This window comes from Hyposmocoma kahamanoa, unplaced genomic scaffold (genome assembly GCF_003589595.1).
Source record: "Hyposmocoma kahamanoa isolate Upper Pololo Valley unplaced genomic scaffold, ASM358959v1 64, whole genome shotgun sequence".
NCBI classification, from domain to species: Eukaryota; Metazoa; Arthropoda; class Insecta; order Lepidoptera; family Cosmopterigidae; genus Hyposmocoma; species Hyposmocoma kahamanoa.
Genome location: NW_020653852.1, coordinates 7,606,661 through 7,626,006, shown reverse-complemented (window position 1 = coordinate 7,626,006; position 19,346 = coordinate 7,606,661). Strand labels below are relative to the sequence as shown.

At 36.0% G+C, this 19,346-nt stretch overlaps 3 protein-coding genes across 7 annotated transcripts; 1 reads left to right on the top strand and 2 right to left on the bottom strand.

Annotated features, from left to right (window-relative positions):
* Window positions 1–517: 517 nt before the first annotated feature.
* LOC113230724 (28S ribosomal protein S17, mitochondrial) lies at window positions 518–1,175 on the bottom strand. Its single transcript, XM_026464788.1, has 2 exons — window positions 987–1,175; window positions 518–894 (listed from the first exon to the last, which is right to left on the bottom strand). The coding sequence occupies exons 1-2, from the start codon at window positions 1,110–1,112 to the stop codon at window positions 535–537; spliced, it is 486 nt and encodes a 161-aa protein (XP_026320573.1). The 5' UTR covers window positions 1,113–1,175; the 3' UTR covers window positions 518–534.
* Window positions 1,176–5,989: 4,814 nt separating this feature from the next.
* LOC113230670 (peroxisomal membrane protein 11B) lies at window positions 5,990–10,806 on the bottom strand. 4 transcript variants are annotated; one of them, XM_026464697.1, is made up of 8 exons: window positions 10,628–10,806; window positions 10,388–10,503; window positions 9,207–10,241; window positions 7,654–8,020; window positions 7,226–7,309; window positions 6,807–6,939; window positions 6,538–6,588; window positions 5,990–6,213 (listed from the first exon to the last, which is right to left on the bottom strand). In XM_026464697.1, the coding sequence occupies exons 1-3, from the start codon at window positions 10,681–10,683 to the stop codon at window positions 9,700–9,702; spliced, it is 714 nt and encodes a 237-aa protein (XP_026320482.1). In that variant the 5' UTR covers window positions 10,684–10,806; the 3' UTR covers window positions 5,990–6,213; window positions 6,538–6,588; window positions 6,807–6,939; window positions 7,226–7,309; window positions 7,654–8,020; window positions 9,207–9,699. The 4 variants fall into 4 exon arrangements, with proteins under 4 accessions (XP_026320482.1, XP_026320483.1, XP_026320480.1 ...); XM_026464695.1 differs by having other exon boundaries at window positions 6,183–6,213; window positions 6,862–6,939; XM_026464696.1 differs by having other exon boundaries at window positions 6,183–6,213; window positions 6,862–6,936.
* A 2,635-nt stretch (window positions 10,807–13,441) lies between these two features.
* Window positions 13,442–16,399, top strand: LOC113230668 (RNA-binding protein spenito). 2 transcript variants are annotated; one of them, XM_026464694.1, is made up of 2 exons: window positions 13,442–14,473; window positions 14,540–16,399. In XM_026464694.1, the coding sequence occupies exons 1-2, from the start codon at window positions 13,745–13,747 to the stop codon at window positions 15,986–15,988; spliced, it is 2,178 nt and encodes a 725-aa protein (XP_026320479.1). In that variant the 5' UTR covers window positions 13,442–13,744; the 3' UTR covers window positions 15,989–16,399. The 2 variants fall into 2 exon arrangements, with proteins under 2 accessions (XP_026320479.1, XP_026320478.1); XM_026464693.1 differs by having other exon boundaries at window positions 13,442–13,618; window positions 13,719–16,398.
* The last annotated feature ends 2,947 nt before the right edge of the window (window positions 16,400–19,346 follow it).

Below are 19,346 nucleotides of genomic sequence, written 5' to 3'. Positions count from 1 at the left end.
AATAAAATACAGGCTACCCACCTTTTGTGGAAATAGTCATGACTGATCCTCATTTATAAACGAATGATATAATTTTGTGCATATTAAAGTGCTTGACATGTAGGAATAAGCATGCAGTTGGTATCAACTGGCCAACAAGTCAATGTCACTCAAATCAGTAACAACACGGATTTTGAAGAAGCACTTCTTTTGCTCAAACGAATTTGGAGCTGAGAAAATGCGCGCGTGACGTGGAATGAAAAGCGCGTACGGAGGTAGCAGCGAGAGGGCAGTCAATGTATGGCTGAATTGTTACAGACGGATGTCGGACTTGTCAAGCTTGATGTGCTCTTGACAGTACATAGAAGACTAGTTTACTATGTGATCGCCACTTGAAGCAGTCGATGCTAGCTGCTTCAAGCTACCTGTGTATGGCCGGCCCAAGAGGCAAAGTAGCTTAAATACATTGTGTAAGCAAGTGCCTTTAAATAAAAATTGCTACTAAGTATATTCTAATAATTTATATTTTATACTAACAACTAATTATTACAATAACTAAATTGCATATGGATCATTTTCATCAAATACATGGAACTTAGTATAAGTCGGTTTTTCTGTGAAGTTTTTCTTTCCTTCTTGCCAACCTCTTGCAGGTGCTTTACTGTAGTCAAATGAAGAGTCCAATTTTCCATATAACTCGGATTGTTTCTCAATATCGTCTCTGTATTTTTCCTTAGCCACTTTCTCGCCAGTTACTGGGTCCGTTACATCGCCGAAAGGATACACAACTTCTTTAACCTCATGTGTAATTAATTTCGTAAGTTTATGTGGTAAGGCTTTGATCAAAACTACATCGCCTGTTCTGCATTTCTTTTCTGGATCATGGCAGTAATAAAATTCGTCTTTTCGAAAATACTACAAATTAAAAACACGGATATATTAACTTTTTTTAAGAGTAATAATTTCATAAATAAGTAATATAATAATGAATTATTTAATTAACTTACCATCAAAAGGTTTTCATCCAATTCTAACCTCTTAACTCTAATTTTAGTAGCGTTTTGTTTAACAGTCGGAACGCATTGACCTAATAAGAGGAACTTTTTAGCAGCATCAGCTACATTTCGGGCCATTATAGAATGGCCAATTTAATAAAAAATATTTGAAAATTTACAAGACCTATTGTTAAGAGAGTTTTTTTTTTAATCATATGGCACTAGAATTCTGTGTGCCAACGTCAAAGTTAAAGGTTAGGAAACGGACGGGAGGAAAACCAAAAAGGAAAGGAAACATGATCAGGAGAGCTAAGTTTGGAAGGAATTAATATATAGAGAGATATTATAATTTGAAATATATACATAAATTACACAAAATAAATAAATGCAAGGACTTAATTTTTATATTATTTGTAATAATAAATGAATATGTAATATCGAGTTATTAGGTTTTTGCGACCGTGACCATGGGACCTGTAAAGGGCCCGAAACGTCGGTTTGTTTGAAAAAACAAATATACGCGATTTAAATCCGGAAAAATAGTTTAATTCCTATTTGCCTGTCAGGTATAAAAAAAAAAAAAAAATTTATAATTTATAATAGAGAATTGGATACATAAGGAGGCATGACACACGGGTAGGTAAAGGAACATGTAAAGATAGGAGTTGTTGGAGGAAGAAGGAATGGTCAAATCGGGAATAAGAGAAAAAGATGTGATCTAGGTCCCTCACATCATCACCACACTAGCATAAATCGCTGTCTATAATATGAAGTCTAGCTAGGTGGAGAGGAGTGCATGTATGTCCAAGACGCATACGAGTAATTATAGAAGTAGAGCGTTTGGCTGAATTTATCTTAAAAAACCATGGTTTTATGGGACTGTGAGGTTGAATATTAAAGTAAAATCTACCTTTCGATCGAGCACTCTCTTCCCAAACTTTATTCCCGGACTCCTGAAGATAAACTCTGGGCAGAGCAACCAAGTCATGGCAATAATTTTTGTAAGGGACCATATCTCCACAGGTAGAAGCAGGCTTCTTCAGGATCTATGCTGGGGATCCACGCAAAAATTACAGAGTTGCCTCTAGCTTTACACTGTAACAATTTTTTCCTTATTTCGAAAATTACAGGATAGTAGGGTTTCATTTTAAAAGGAAATTTCTCAAGGGTTTGCAAAGCACTTTTTGAGTCTGAAAAAACAATAGTTTTACTCAAATTGCCAATAAGTATATATTCTACTGCCCTAAATAGACTGCAGCATTCACCTGTAAACACGGAAGTTTCGGGGGAAAGCTTAACCTGTTGCATTATTTTGTATTGGTTGTGTATTACCCCAACTCCTACACATTGATCACAGGATATTTTCGACGCATCAGTGTATATGTGATGCCATTTGCTGCAGTTGTCTCAGCTTAATATCACTTTTGTCAATACCTACGTTATAACATATATTTGGGACTATTAATAACTATTCAAAATCAGACAATCGATGAACACGTGTTTGAACATTGTGAATTTTACGAAAACTTTGGATGAGGCATGGAATAGTTTTATGAATCCAATAGCGCGATGACACAATATAATCATTTAAAGTATGAAGTTTAATAAGAAGCTGATGATTTAAAAATTGCATAGCCCTTATGAGAAATCTGTCACTCAAAAATTGTCTTCTAAGATGGAGTGGAGGGCTGCCACATTCCACTTGTAGAGTATTGATCGGGCTAGATTTCATAGCGCCTGTCACAATTCTAACAGCCTTTGACTGAATAGAGTCCAGTTTTTTAAGTCCTGCAACAGTACCTCCTACCAGTGGAAACGTGCCATAATCTAGCCCACTTCTGAGCACTGCATTATAAAGAAGTTTCAGACAGAATGGATGGGCTCCCCACCACAATCCTGATAGACATCTCAAGAGTTTTTCACATTTAGAACTTATAAACTCAAAGTGAGAAAGACTAGTCAGTTTACTATCTAATATAACACCCAAAAATTTGATGATTTTTAAAGGGTAAAGGCAAATTATCATACTTTACAGTTACAGGAAGGATTGATCACATTCTTGAAAAAACTACCACATCACTTTTAGCAATTGATAGTTCAAGCCCTTTTCTGTCCAACCCATCGAGTTATCTCGATGGTCCAACCACTCTCTTAACAAGGTCAGAGAGTGTGTTAAAATATTGCAAGAATTATCTAAGTTTTTATCCATAGAGTATAGCAACAAGTCATCCGCACATTGTAAAATATTAATAGTATTACCATTAAGAGACGGTTCTAAATCATATACGTAAATGTTACATAGAAGTGGACTAAGGAAAATGCGGGAAATTTTTGAATTATGGGATATTAGTGATATAACTCTTTTGGATAGAAGATTAATAATGAAGTTAATCAGAGAATTCCATAAGTTTTCGTTTAAGGATGGAGATTATGACGTTATCATAAGCAGATGATATAGCTAAAAAAACTGCTACAACGCACTTGTTGCAGGATAAGGCTATTCGGATATCAGAGGATATACTGATACTGTCTAATGTACTTTTTCCCTTCCAAAATCCAAACTGGCTGTCAGTCAACTTTCGATTATTCTCAATAAACCACTCAAGACGATTTTTAACAAGGTGTTCTGATATCGTGCATAATACAGACGACAGAGCTATAGGTCTGTACGATGCTGTATCGTCGGAGGGCTTGTTAGGTTTTAAAATAGGTAGAACTACTTGAGATCTCCATGAAAGTGGAACGTTACGTAGACAGCATAATGTTGTTAATTAAATTTAAATAATATTCTAATGAATGGGCACAAATATGATACAAAGGCGTATACTATCTTCTCCAGGGGCAGAATCTTTGACGGATGAAAGAACTCCTTTTAACTCGGAAATAGAGAAGGGTGAATCTAAATAGGAATCAATTTAATTGGTTACAGAATTAGGAGAAAGCAATAGCTCTCTCTCAGGGACGGAAGGCGGGGCCAACCGGTCTAAAAACTTGTCTGCTATAGATGATGAAAGAGTAGTACATGACTGATGATTGAATGCAAATGAAACGTTTTACGTCACGCCAAATCAATGATGGGCAGGTATTCGGAGATAGTGATGTACAAATTGTCTTCCAGGCTTGTTGTTTTTTCTCACGGAGTAATTCGTAAGTGGATTTGATGGTATCTTGTAAAACTTTTAAGTTTTCATGAGACATCCTGACCATACTCTCTCTCTCTACCATTTTCCTCCTACATACAGCTTCAACATATTGAGTATCCCACCATGGTGGAAAAGGAATCTTCCTCGAAGAAGTATCCTTAATGGGAAACAATTGATCTGCTACATTTATTAAGCACTTTGCAAATTCCACAGCTCTTTCAGATTCTGCGTCAGCGACATTATTCGGGAGGTCAGAAATTCGTTCAACCATAGTTTAAATGTAGTCCAATCAGCGTCATGTAGTTTATGCTTTAAACGAGGCTTACGTCTAGGAGTAGCTTTGTTTTTAATAGGAGTCGACATAATCAAAGGGAAATGATCACTGCCAAAAGAGTAAGGAAGGGGAGACCAAGACGTGAAAGAAGCCAAAGACGGAGTACAAATAGCCAAGTCAACAACGCGGATGTTTTTGTTGTGGTTTGTGCGTCGAGATGGAGCACCAGTATTTAACACACAGAGGTTAAGGGTATCTAAAATTTCTAGTAAAGATTCCCCAGCACTTTTAGTCACTCCACTGCCCCACGAACGATGGTGGCAATTAAAATCTCCAAGAACTAAAAGTGGTCGTCGAAGACTAATTAAAATGTTATTAATTTTAATGAAAACCGAATCAGAGGGACGAGAAAGGTAAATGGAAACAACAGAAATATTTACAATACAAATACCTACAAAATTTATATTATCAGAATTTCGAGAAGAAAAAGGTATACGGGAAAATGGAACATAATTTTTGACGAGAATGGCAACACCGCCATATTCGACAGATCTGTCATCACGCAAACAAAAAAAAAAATTATTCTCACAGGATTCGCTCTGGACCTTTTGGAGGGAAACGTGTCGTTTTTATTTTGACTTTCAATTATTTTGTGAAATCTAGTTTAAAGTGGAATAGAATAGTGCTATTGTGCCTTAATCGAAGATTAAAACGCGAAATTATATGAATCTCGAACTAGAATATCCGTATCGGCCCGTTTTAAGGAATCCCGAGTCAATCCAAACACACCGCCTCAAATTGCCTATCCTCTTTGTGGCGGCCATATTTACAGAAACAAACTTCATGTTTAGGCTGATGGCTTTGCCAAAGCCTTAATAAATTAAAAAAAAAAAAACATTATTCTCAGGACATTGGCGCAATCGCCATTTTTTTGGTATAATTTTTATAATAATATTAAACTACCGTACATAGTTATTTTTACTTGCCAAAAATTAAAATCAGGGGTCTATCTCGATCTCCGTCCGAAACAATTAATATCAAATAAGTAATATTCGACTAAATTAAAAGATAAGTATCCAGCATGAACAATGAAGCTTCATTCGCATCACGCGTCTTTTCATTTGATCAAGTATTATAAAGTCAGCGATTACTTAAATGACAAGAACATAGAATAATAGTTAACCACCACAAAATAATGACATAAATATAATTAAGAATTAAAATTAAAATTAAGATTTGACATTTTGTAATTAAAATGTAGTAATGTACTGTTAAATTAATTTAATTATGTAAATTGTATGCCGTAAAATTGGCAATACGTACTGACACAACAATGTTAACACAGACTACTTAGTGAACTACGTTCAGACTGCTCACTGTAGTACTTTTTTTTCAGTAGTAAGAATTATTTTTAATCTGTGATACTAATGTCGACTGACATTCCATTTTTTTTTAATAGGTAGACGATATTGTCTTGCAAAGGAGCACAACGTATACATCCATACTTTAAAAAAAAAAGGTGGTTAGGGGTTCCAGTTCATTTATATAAAATAATACGATAAAATAAAATAAATAAAACAACTCAATATTTGTTATGTTGTTGTTGTTTTTTGCATAAGGATTTTATTTGTTAATTTTTCGAACGACATTTTCTTATTAAACTGAAGGGCTCTCTTAGCTCTTCGATGAAAATCGGCCTGCTGTTTAGACTTTTTGTATTCTTTATAAATACTTTTGCATGTTGGTGACAAATCTTTTACTTTCGTGATTAAACGTCTTCTCATAGGTTTCGGATCCTTAGCAATTCTGACTGTATCCAAGCCTGGAAAACACAAAAGTGAATGATGAAGTCAACTACTATGGAATGTAAAACATTATAACAACATGCAGCTGCACACTTACATATTATGTTGTATGTTACAAGTTTGTTGAATGAGCAGTTGCAAAGAGAAAAACCAAACATTTATTTTCGACTATACATAAGGTTATTAGAAGAATATACTAGGTTACATAATACAAAGAAAATTAATGTCTGAACTGGGAACAAACTCAGGACCTCTGCATATCCAGCATGGAGTAAATAAAGGTTCATTGCAAACATATTCATGTGGTAATAATACAACAATAATAACTCAAAATTACTTACCAGAGGCTTGAAATGCTTCATTCATCACTGGTTCAATGATTACAGGATTAACTGAAAAATAATTAGGTACTGTTGAGAAACAAGATGTTTCCATCATATAAAACAGATAGATGATGTTTATAAAATAGATCACAATAAACATACATAATTAACATCTACAATAAACGAGGTATTGTGGAAGAGATTGTAGCACCATTTGTCCACACTCACTGATGGTCTATAAGTACAAGTTGCTTCGGAATTGTGTAAAAAATGAAAAGTTGACACACCGTTAAAACCTTAACTATCCTTTATAACTTGAGTCCAACAAAAAAATTCCATTACCTAAGTCCTGTTTAGGCGGTGGAATTTGCGATGGGCCAGGCACATTCTGAGACTCACTGGAGCTAGAGGCAATTACTTCTGAAACGTGAGAAATTACTCACTATAATTTTATGCAAGTCTCTTCTGTAGGTATTTTGGTATTCTGTGTGTTTATGAGTGAGAGTTAAATAAATGTGACAGGTGATAGTTGAAAATAATAACTTGTTATTTATTTGCAACAAGCATTATGTATACTATATTATCACATACTATAATACCGAACCAGTAAAGGGGCCAATATGTCAGAATATAAATTTACATGCAATAAATCCATTTCAACAGTTTTACTAGAAAATGTTACAGTAATACAAACTGCATTACTAACCTTTTAGTGGTTCCCTTTGAAAGTATGTGTGGTCAAAGTGTCTTTTACGCAAGTAACTATGCTCCAAATCAATATCCATGTTTTCTGTAAGTGCAAAATAAATAAAACAATTAATATTAATAACATTAAAAGTTATTCCTTCGAACTAGGACACATCCGGGTATAAACACTAACACATGCAGGTATAAACAAACAATTCAAAACTCAATACTATTTCTTTAGTTTTAAAATTAAGTAAGTACTTAAATTGTTATAAGTTATTAACGCTGGATACACCAACGTCGGCAATTGCGAATTTGTTTCTTAGATGACGGTTATAGTTATTAATATTTTATTTCTACAAAGCAAGTACGGGCTAAGCTCATATTAAAAGTCTGTTAGGACGTAGAGATTAGAAGGCTATAGTAAAGTCTGTACTTAAAACTTACCGGCATTGTCCTGTGATGGTATTCCAGGGGAAATCTCGTCTTCGGTAAACAAAGATGGATATGCACTGCCTATGAGACGTAATTTCGGCGTAATAAACCTCTTTTCAAAGTGTTTTTGACATACAAAAACGTTTGAAAGTTCTTCTGGTGATAACTTTTTCAGATTATCACGATTTAGTTACTTTAACCACTTCATGAGTCTTTTCTCAGTGCGAGGAAAATGATGTAAAATAGCGTCCTGTCGTGAACTTTTACATACACAGCACTCGTACATTTTGTATGAAGCAAAATACAAACACACAATACAGAATTAACGGAGAGGATAAGCACGTCACGTCTCCACTCGATCCGAACCTGTACAAAAAAGCTACAAGCCACTACAAGGTGAAAACAACAAAACAATAACAAAGTGTAAAATACTACGATCACTACCCAAGATGGCGGAAAGGCTACCTACGCCTGCGGCAGCCAATCACAGCAAGGAAACAAAAATGACAAATGTCATTATTCATTAAAAAAGATGGCCGCTATTGCGAGTGGTTTTCTATAGGTAGATTACTGGCCGTGAATGTTAAATAAGATCTTATAGACGTGCGTACACAATAAATGATTTGATTTGATTTGAAAGTATTGCTTATTTGGCAGTAATTGTTTCGGACGGAGATCGAGAGTAGACCCCCTGGTTTCAGACAAGTTTCTGATAGAGCTATAACTAAAAGGTTATATTTATTAACAATATAGGAAAGACTGTACATTACCATCGCACGATTTGAGGTGGGGGGGAGGGGGTGGAGGGAAGGGGGGGAGGTGAGGGGACCCTTCGTGTAAAGTTTCAAAGTTAGGAAGTTAATAGTTTTCGAGAAATTAATTTTTGAAAATTCGAAAAAAATAACCTCAAAAAATCGTGTTTTCGCACCAAAGAGCGGGGTAAACCCCTCCCCCGAACCCCTAGCGGGAAAAACCCACCCCCAAACCCCTCCCCACTTCCTGTGTTATATGAGAAACTAAATTTAACTTAAAACCAGGCAAAAACGCAAAATCCTAATTGATGCATACATCAAACAGTAAACAACAATTTTACTTGAAAACTATCGAATTTTAAAAAGTTAAATAAGAATTGTAACTACTTTATTTTTTTTAAAAAAAACCTCAAAAGTTTGTGGAATTAAATTTATTTGCCAAGTTTCATTATAATCGGTTACCAGAAAAAACGCGAAACCGGATTGATCCCCTAGTTTGCCATCCTTGAAATGGGACCAATGTTGAGGTACCCTCTTTCCAACAAAAAAATAAACATGGACATCGGTTAACAAATTCCGAATTAATAGCGTCATACACAAAAAAATAAAAAAGTAAATACAGTTGAATTCAGAACCTCCTCCTTATTTTGAAGTCGGTTAAAAACTAATTCTTAACCTTTTTTAAATTCGGAGGTTTAACGTGAAATGAGTTTTGGACAGGTCTACTTTGAAAAATAAATCTGTCAGGTAAAGTTTTGAAAATTGGTGAATTTTGCTTTACTATTATGTTCATTAAACTCTAGTAATTGTTACCTTTTGTCGAAGTCTTGACTGCATGAAATCAATCGCGACTTCTGGCATTAACTGTAGACGTGCTTTCCATCTGTTAGTAGCCTAACACTGAAGATAAGGCTGTAGGTACTTAACTAAACCACAATTCATTATGTAATCGGAGTGCACCTCTTGAATTAAAGTTTTAGGTTCACCATACTTGATTTCATTATCACGAATAAAAAACCATTCATTTCAAAATAACTATAAAAATCTGATTATACTATCATGCCACTTACAATAACAATTGTAATAATAATAAAGCTATATAACATTTGTAACCTTTTATCAAATACAGATTAAACTGAATGTTGACACAGAATATCCTGTTGTTACCACACTTTCTGTCCCATCTTCACTAAAGCAAATTGAGTGTACTTGTATAAAAAAATGTTTACGAATTATATCACAATTTCGAAAAACCCTGCACCTTATAAAAATTAAATACAGCAACAAGTTAAGAAAATTAACAATCTCAAGCGGGAACCAATTTTGTAATCGGCTTTACAATTGTCACCAAGGCAGCTAATGATGACAATGCACCTAATGTACCTACTGCACTGGGACTCAATTTAGTAAACCCTAAAGCAGTCAATGGAATGAACAAATCACAAGAGTTTTTCAATGTGTCAATGAATACATCTTTATGACAATTCAGGAGTATCAACAAATGTTTGATACTTTCATTATATTCAAATCTCATTGAACTATTCAACAATTCTGATGGTCTAAGAAATGATGTTCTATTTGCTTCTAAAATATGGTAGATTTCATAGAAATCTCTTGCTAAATTGGCAATAATGGAAAAAAGCCAGAATCTATTAGCAGTACGATTCCAACTATCTGAATCTGTTTTCAAGAAGCCACTCTTTGTTAGCCAGACTATATGGTCAGCATAAAGATATAATGCATGTGCCAATTTGCTTGTTGTTAATGTGATTCGTAATACTGGGTCCTCTATGAGTGTTGTGTTCAATGCTGTATAGCATATGTCTACACATCTTCCCATACGGAGTACTGAAATAAAAAGCAAGTATTTTAAAGATGTGCTGATACTTTCGAAGTTTATGGCATTACCTGTTGCCTTATGTAACTATTTGCTCATTATAATTCAGTAAATAGTTTTGTTCTGATAGTTATTTCAAAGGACATTAATATCTTACTTTTTCTGAAAGAACTAAGCGTTAATTCCAAATTCTTGATCCGATCCACGGAATATTTGTTCGCATTTCTCCTCTCTAATTGATGCCATACTAGTCTGCTTGTGTACTGAAACAATCTGCGATTGGGTAATTAGTACGATTGGGTAATTATGTTGACAAATTAACAATACTATGTAGTTACTATATAGTAATGGTGTTTATTATGGTAGATTTTATTTAACACAGAAAAATAACACAAACCTAGCTAGTTTATCTCTTCCATTAGACTGATTGTTCACTTGAATGATAACATCCATTTTAAAGTATATTGTATATGATAATTTTACTGGTTCAACGGTTTTTAAACTACATAAAATTACAAATGTGAAAATCCTAGATGTAATGCGAAAACAAACAACAAAGTGCAAAGCACAGATAACTGGTGCAAAGTTCGCGCATTCCATTGAATGACATATGTATGACAACTTTTTTTATAAATAGTTTTGGCTTGGATATAAGTCCTTTGAGCCATGTCTTCGTTTAATTATCGAGATTCTCAGTAACATTTGGCATTGTAGTTCTAAATTCTAATACATTATAGGAAATGAAACTATTTTTCCGGATTTAAATCGCGTATATTTGGTTTTTCAAACAAACCGACGTTTCGGGCCCTTTACAGGTTCCATGGTCACGGTTTACTGAGGGGTAGTCTTCGACCAGTTATGTCTAATATTGATGCAAACCACCTTATTTTTTCACTGTACTTACAATAGTAATTAATTAAATACCTTATTTTTAATTTTACAAAGAAAACATTCCAATTTACGCTACATTAAATTTTACAAATTATTTTATTGAATGAATTTTTATTAAGTTCAATTTATTATTAATTAATAATACAAATTAGAATAAACTAAAACATATTAATTAGTACTGCAGTTTTATGTCTGTTTGGGATTTTTCATTAGAGGAAATACTGGATCCCAAACTGGTGGTACTGAGAAACCATCTTCCCTGTTGAAATTAGGATGTTTTTTAATTTCAATGGCCTCTTGCAGCATCCTGTGTAGATAACGGACTTCTTTTGAAAGGACCTGGGGTTTGTCAAACTTCATTGAATGTGTAGGTTTAACCATGACATGCTCGCAGACTGCAGACTTGTTTACGCGAGGGTGTTTGACATCAGCTATATGTTCTTTGGCGCGGTGAGAAATACTTCGCTGTGTTTGTCCAATATAAGAGAGACCGAACTCACAGTCAAGCATGTAAACTCCTGCATCCTGTAAGGGGATGTTACATTTCACGCGTCTCAGGAACTGAGAAATCTTCCTCAGGGGCTTGAAATAGGTCTTGATAGATGCACGCCCGAGGACTCTTCCGATCTTATCTATAACATCTCTCACGTAAGGTAAGAAGGCAGGTCTTCGCTCGACTGTTGGTGGTTTCACACGGGGTCTGCGGCATTTACGTGGAATCTTCAACTTAGGACTTGTAGGTCTTGCTTTATATGCTGAAGTTCCCGTGCCAGATGATTACTGTCGCAGACACCATGTGCTCTCTGAAACAAACATTTGCCCACGGTAGCTAACTGGCTAGGATGGTGATGGGAATTACCATTGAAACACCTATCGTATGGGTTTTCTTTCGAAATACAGTATGGCCTAAGGTGTTATTAGGATTTCTTTTAATTAAAACAGCTAATAAAACTAAAGTACCACAATTCTCTTGTTCCATAGTAAATTGGATCTTACTACTAAAAGAATTAAGATCGTCCAAGAAAGAAGGTATGCTATCTTTAGTTAATATTGTGAAAGTATCATCAACGTACCGTTAATATTAGACGTAACTGGTTGAAGACTATACCACCTCAGTCAATCGTGACCTTGGGACCTGTAAAGGGCCCGAAATGTTGGTTTGTTTGAAAAAACAAATATACGCGATTTAAATCCGGAAAAATAGTTTCATTTCCTATGTGTAACAATCGCGAAAACCTAAGAACTCTATATCTAATACATTATGTTTTCACTTTCTCTTAAATAACTTAGTTCACTTATTTGGGTTTATTAAATAGTCTTTTTAGCGGCAGGAGTCATGTTTTACTTTCACTTAAATCACATTATTTTCTATCACTTTGAACAATAACTTTGAATTCGTAATTAGTGGAATTTTCAGGATAAAGTCTTTTGTAATTTGGTTTAAAATAAGGAATATAGTCCTACTCGTAACTTTCTTCATCACTATTTCTTTCTTCGTTTTTTCTTCATAACATACCCGAAACAAAAATAATCTTTGTAAAAACTGTACTCGTAACTTATAATTTGTAAGTCAATGTCGTAACTTGAAAAACCCGCCATTTTTTTGTATGATATGGTATGGTGACACAACAAACAGGACTCACACATATTAAAAAAAAAAGTTAATAACCTAGTGGCTTTTAGCTAAACAAGTTTATTTTATATTTCTCGCTAAATAAAAACTTTAAAAGACATTTCGAAACGACGAACATGTGCCTTCGAAATTTATATACGTATATACATCCTCTAATCTTTCCAATTTTTCGGGACTTTTTCCGGAAAAATGTCCACTATTTCAAACTTTTCGGAAAGTTACCCAACAGTAAGAAATGGCAACTTTGTTTTGTGTCTTAGTGTTGGGATTCGCTCTGACCGTTTGGAGGGAAAAGTGTCGTTTTTATTTTGACTTTCAATTATTTTGTGAAGTCTAGTTTAAAGTGGAATAGGACAGTGCTATTGTGCCTTAATCGAAGATTAAAACGCGAAATTATACGAATCTCGAACTAAAATACCCGTATCGGCCCGTTTTAAGGAATCCCGAGTCAATCCAAGCACGCCGCCTCAAATTGCCTATCCTCTTTGTGGCGGCCATATTTACAGAAACATATTTAAATTTCATGTTTAGGCTGATGGCTTTGCCAAAGCCTTAATAAATTAAAAAAAAAATTTATGTTGGTATCCAAGCAATGCGCAAATAACCAATAGTACGTTAATTGATAGGACCGAAGATAGTTACAGTTGTCAAAGCCATTATGCCAAAATGCCAATTCAAGCTCGATTCCTTCCGTTCCGCCATGTTGGGTTAGGCGTTTTTTATAGTTTGTGAATAGTGCGTCGTCGATGTAATTTCTACGATTTTCTTTTGAGTTGTGAAAGTGGATTTGATTGCCCTGTGGTAGTTAAAAGTGTGGCGTTTTTAAGTGCAAAGCGAAGTGACTTTGTCGTTATTTTGTTTGTGGTAAGACTTACACAGCAGCTAACTTTTATCGTGCGGTGATCTCATTGTTTTCTGGAACAAAGCGACATTTTGAAGTGACGTGTAATGTTGTGCATTTCAGATAGTGGTTCGTCGTACTGAGCTTTCATGATTGGATTACCGCGTAGCGATAGAGATAGAGATCGAATTACGGTGAAAATTCGTAACATGAAGAGAAGTTCGTCGAGAGATAGCATGCCGCGTTCGAAGCGTACTCGCAGTAGCATAGGCAGGTACGATGACAGCTCTGATGAGCGTGTCACTCCAGAACGAGTGCGCCGCCGGGTGCGCTCGCCGAGCCCCCGCGGCCGGTACGTGTCGCCACATCGTGAGGAATACGTACGCTCTCGGGAAAGAGAGGAATCAGTGCGTCCATACTACAAAGTGCTGTGTGTCAGCGCCTTGCACCTCAAAGCTTCCGATGAGATCATCAAGGATACTCTTTACAGAGAATTCAAGAAGTTTGGAGACTTCAGCATTAAAATTTCGCATGAGCTAGATGAACGAGTGGCGTATGTTTGCTTTAGAAATGCTGAAGATGCCAGAGACGCTAAGCACGCTAAGCCAAGAATTATACTGTATGACAAAGTGGCTATAGTGGACCCTGTTTATGAACCAGTCAGGTCAGAGTATAGGAGCAGGCCTAGAAGTATAACTCCACCTGATTATGAACGTCCTTATTCTTATACTTGGTCTCCAGTACCTGAGAGGCGCAGACCACCAGATGAAAGAGCCTATGGGATTCCGCCAACAGTGCCACCACATCATAGAGATTTCCGCCCTCCAATGCATGAATATCCTATGGCTGGGCCTCACGGGCCCCCAATGCATCATAGACCACCTATGCATCACCCTCCACATCCTCATTACATGCCACGTCCGTATATGCCACGACCCCATCATCCACCTTTTGAGAAAGTTGAAAACAAAAAAGACAAATTCCCTAACTACTTACACCACGTACAGCCTGAAGATGATCCTCTTGCTACTAGAACACTTTTTGCTGGTAACTTAGAAATAAACATATCAGATGAGGAGCTTCGACGCATTTTTGGTCGGTACGGCATTGTGGAGGACATTGATATTAAACGTCCACCCCCTGGGACAGGAAATGCCTTTGCATTTGTAAGATACCAAACACTTGACATGGCTCATCGTGCCAAGGTAGAGCTTTCGGGTCAGTATATTGGCAAATTCCAATGTAAAATTGGGTATGGTAAGGCAACCCCGACCACCCGTGTGTGGGTGGGTGGTCTGGGACCTTGGACTTCAGTGGCTCAACTTGAAAGAGAATTTGATAGATTTGGGGCAATCAAAAAAATTGAATATGCAAAGGGAGAGCCACATGCCTACATATTGTATGATTCAATAGATGCAGCTCAGGCTGCAGTAAAAGAGATGAGAGGCTTTTCTCTAGGTGGGCCAGACAGGCGTCTTCGCATTGATTTTGCTGATGTTGGCAATGGTGGGCCATTCAGACCAAAACCTTATGCACCACCACCAGTTGGTGAAGATGGGCGTCCTGCCGAGGGATATGAAGGCTATGAGGGAACTTGGGAAGAAGGTTATGGTTATGGGGGTTATAGAGGAAGAGGTGGTCATCGTGGTCGTGGTCGAGGCATGTATAGAGGTGTATATCATGGCACTGGTGATTATCGCGATGAGGAGTGGCGCAGAGCGCCATTGGACAATGAATATGACGGCCGTGTGCGGCGCTCCGGATCACGCGAACCAGGTGTAGACCGATCCAGATCTCGCTCACCGCGACGCCGTTCCCCTGATAGCGACTCGGATGGATCCCCTCGCAGAACAGGTGGCATGCTTGCATCGGCAAGAACTCTCCCTGAAGTCGTACGCAAGGCTACTACCATATGGAATGGTGCTCTCATATTGAAAAATTCTTTGTTCCCAACTAAATTTCATCTTACTGATGGAGACTCTGAAATCATTGACAGTCTTATGAAGGATGAAGATGGAAAAAAACAATTGCGGATCACGCAAAGACTGAGGTTAGATCAGCCCAAACTTGATGATGTTCAGAAGCGTATTGCAACATCCAGTTCACATGCAATCTTTTTGGGAGTAGCTGGATCTACTGCATCTGTCACCAATGATGATGCAAGTATTCAGACAAGGCCGATGAGAAATTTGGTATCCTACTTGAAGCAGAAAGAAGCAGCTGGAGTAATATCCCTTCTGAACAAAGAAACAGAGGCCACTGGTGTACTGTATTCATTCCCTCCATGTGATTTTTCTACAGAACTTTTAAAGAGAACTTGCCACAACCTAACAGAGGAGAGTTTGAAAGAGGATCATCTCGTAATTGTGGTGGTGCGTGGAGGTTCAGCTTAAATATTATATATAACACAGTAACAAGGATTGTATAGATTTGTATTGAGTTTATTGTTAGAATTAGTTTTTATAAAGCTTCCCAATGTTTATCATCATTTTACATTCATTGTATTACATGTTTATTTGTGACGTGTAGTGTTGTATGGTGAGGTGTATGTAAACACAAACTAATTATGTGACTGTTTCAGTTAAGTCATAAGTTTTAGTGCAAGTGCTGTGTTAGTGCACAGTTGTAGTGCAAAGCAATAATTATTGCACATATATTGTAGTTAGTTTTTGCTAGTTATTCAGGAATAAAAAGTAAAATTTCATTAAGTGTATTATGATGGCAAAACTTGAGTTATAATGATAGTGTATATCTTATTCAGTGTATGTTAGGTGATGTGTAGTGTAAGTGTGTGACTCAAATAGATAATTTCTTCATATGTTGTAGTTTTTTTACACCTTGTGAGTAAATCAAGTGCTGTTTGTACCAGTGACTACTATGTGAGTTAATGTGACCTCAGCAATACTTAATATTTGAAAATTGTTCCAAAGACACGGGAAATTTATTTATGGGGGTTTGTGCATCAAGAACAAAAGAGTAAATTAGTGAGTGTAATGGTCACAGAAACTGAAAATGATGGGTGGTGCTAGTGAAGTTTTAAAACAGGTTTAAAGCAGAAGTGTTCAGTGATTTGGGGAGCTAATATGCTGATGAATATCTGTGATAACTTGAACAACATATCATTATTATTATCACATTAAGATGGTTGGGAAAAGTGAAACATTGAAATACAATTGTCTAGTCTTTTTAAAAGGGAACATTGTAAAATTTGTTGTTTATATACAGTAATTGAAAGCAATAATTTTACAAATTGGTACAGTCATGAGAACCTCAATTTGGTACCTATAGCAATACTTTAACCATAACTTGTTCGTTATATGGAAGAAGTGGAATACCTAAAGCATGGAAACGAAGAAGTGGAGGTCTGTGGTAAGCTGGTAGTCTCTCAATTTTCGGTAAGCCTTGACAAGAACCATCAGCAGACGACGAACTTGTTTTTCCGCCTAATATCATGTGTATGTTGCAGTGTGTAATAAATTGTATTTGCATCCTATCTGGAACGTCAATTTTGCTGTTTACTGGCCATAGCCCTTAACACTGATTTATTAAATAGCATTCAATCTATGGAGTAGGTATTCGAAATTGAAAGACTACCTACATTGTACAAAACTGGTAAGTATTTACATACTGTTGAAGTATGCCATCATCATTTTCTCATCATCGATCCATTTTATACGTCCCACTGCTAAGCAGGGGTCTCCTCCCAGGCGAGGGCTTAGAGCATAGTGTGCTACGCTGTCCCAATGCGGGTTGGGGATTTCACACGTTTAACGACGGTTGTGAACCTTCTTCGACGTGCAGGTTTCATCACGATGTTTTCCTTCAACTAAAAGCTCATGGTAAATTTTAAATAAAATTTCGCATATAAATTCCGAGAAACTGGTCTGGATCTGGATTTGAACTTATGGCCTTTGCTTGAGAGGCGGTAGGCAAACCATTTAGCTACCATGGCCGTATGAAGTATACCAGCATGTGAAAATACATGAAGTGAGTGACGACCTCCGTGGTCGAGTGGCGCGCACACCAGTTTTCATGGTGTCACCATCTCTGAGGGCCCGGGTTCGATCCCTGGCCGGGCCAATGTAGAAAAACTAACTATTCTATATTGTCTCGGGTTTGCTACCGTCGTTGTTTCCGAATTCCATAACCGTAGTGCTTTAGTTACATTGGGATCAGGGGGAGTCTACTCTCGATCTCCGTCCGAAACAATTACTGTCAAATAAGTAATATTCGACAAAATTAAAAGACAAGTATCCAGTATGAAGCTTCATTCGCATCACGCGTCTTTTCATTTGGTCAAGTATTGCTTATTTGGCAGTAATTGTTTCGGACGGAGATCGAGAGTAGACCCCCAGAGCAACGTATGTGATGTTTATGTTTTTTTTAAATCAAAACCTCATAAGAATACCTCTGAAACTTCTGAACGATTTTCATGATTACAATTCTTTTTCGAGATTTTTCGTTTTCAAGAAAGCCTATTTTTATCTTGATAACTTGTTACCCTGAGATGATTTATATATCTATGTAAATAAATCTACATCCCATGAAAAATTTTGGACAGCCTTGTTGACTTCAATAATTTAGTTTAATCATTATTTAAACTTATTAATAATATTCCAATTTCTCCATCATAGGTACTGCAACCGTCAACATAGTTTTCTAAACGTGGTAGGTTTGTGTGTCGAATAATTTAAATCTGTACTTCTTTCTGTGATAAAGTGACTAAGAAATGTGGAAAATAATAAAATATCATCCCAATAATTACTGTCGTTTATCATTTGTTTTGCTAGATAATTCATCCTTTCTAATTGTAAATATCAATTAATCATGCTTATGTATTAACATCTGTTCGGGAACTTCTAAGTAGGCACTTAATTATTAATGGTATAATTAGTCAAATGGTAATAACAAAATCTATTTACGTATAAAGCAGGGTTTTTTTAGCCTGTGATCCATGGACCCCTAAGAGGTCCGTGTAATGAACGCCGGAGGTTCGTGGCGAGCCTACCTAACGTAATGGAACCGCAACCGTCACGTTAACTGTTCTTAAGTAATTAAGTTACTTTAATCGCAAACAATATAAGCTAGTAAAAGCTAAACCTAATTTTTTTTATCAAAGGGTCCGTAGCCTCTGACATTTTGACATGAGTCCACGACTAGAAAAAGGCTAGTATAAATCGTAATACTTTTACTACCTAATAAATAATTCTTCAGTACAGTTCTTTATGAGCGAGAGCTCGGAATTGCATACGTAGTGGTATTTGTGTGTTTACGGAGATTCTAAATATGAATTTTCATTTTTCTCGTATAATAATAGTTGGTAACGAGAAAGCTTGTAGCTTCCTTTAATAATATATTGATTATATTATAATTCAAATATTTGATCTATAACGACAATCTTTGTTGTGAACATAATATCATTCGACATTAGATACTTAACGCTGAAAGTAAGAAAATAGCGTAAAAAACCCAACGATATCTATGTACGTTGGAAAAAAAAAATTATATATTCCTTTATTCAGAAGACTTCAAAGAACATGTCTTTACTCGAGGCCTATTTTAAAATTTTCAATCCATAGACTAACATTTAAATCTTTTGAGGACTTTTTCTTTTTTATTGGCTTTATTGCTTCTGCAACCTATTTATATGTGAAATCATAGATGAGAGCATGAAGTGTATGAAATCAGACAGTTTTACTTTAAAAGTATTAAGTAAATAGTAATTATTTAATATATTTTTTTATAATAATA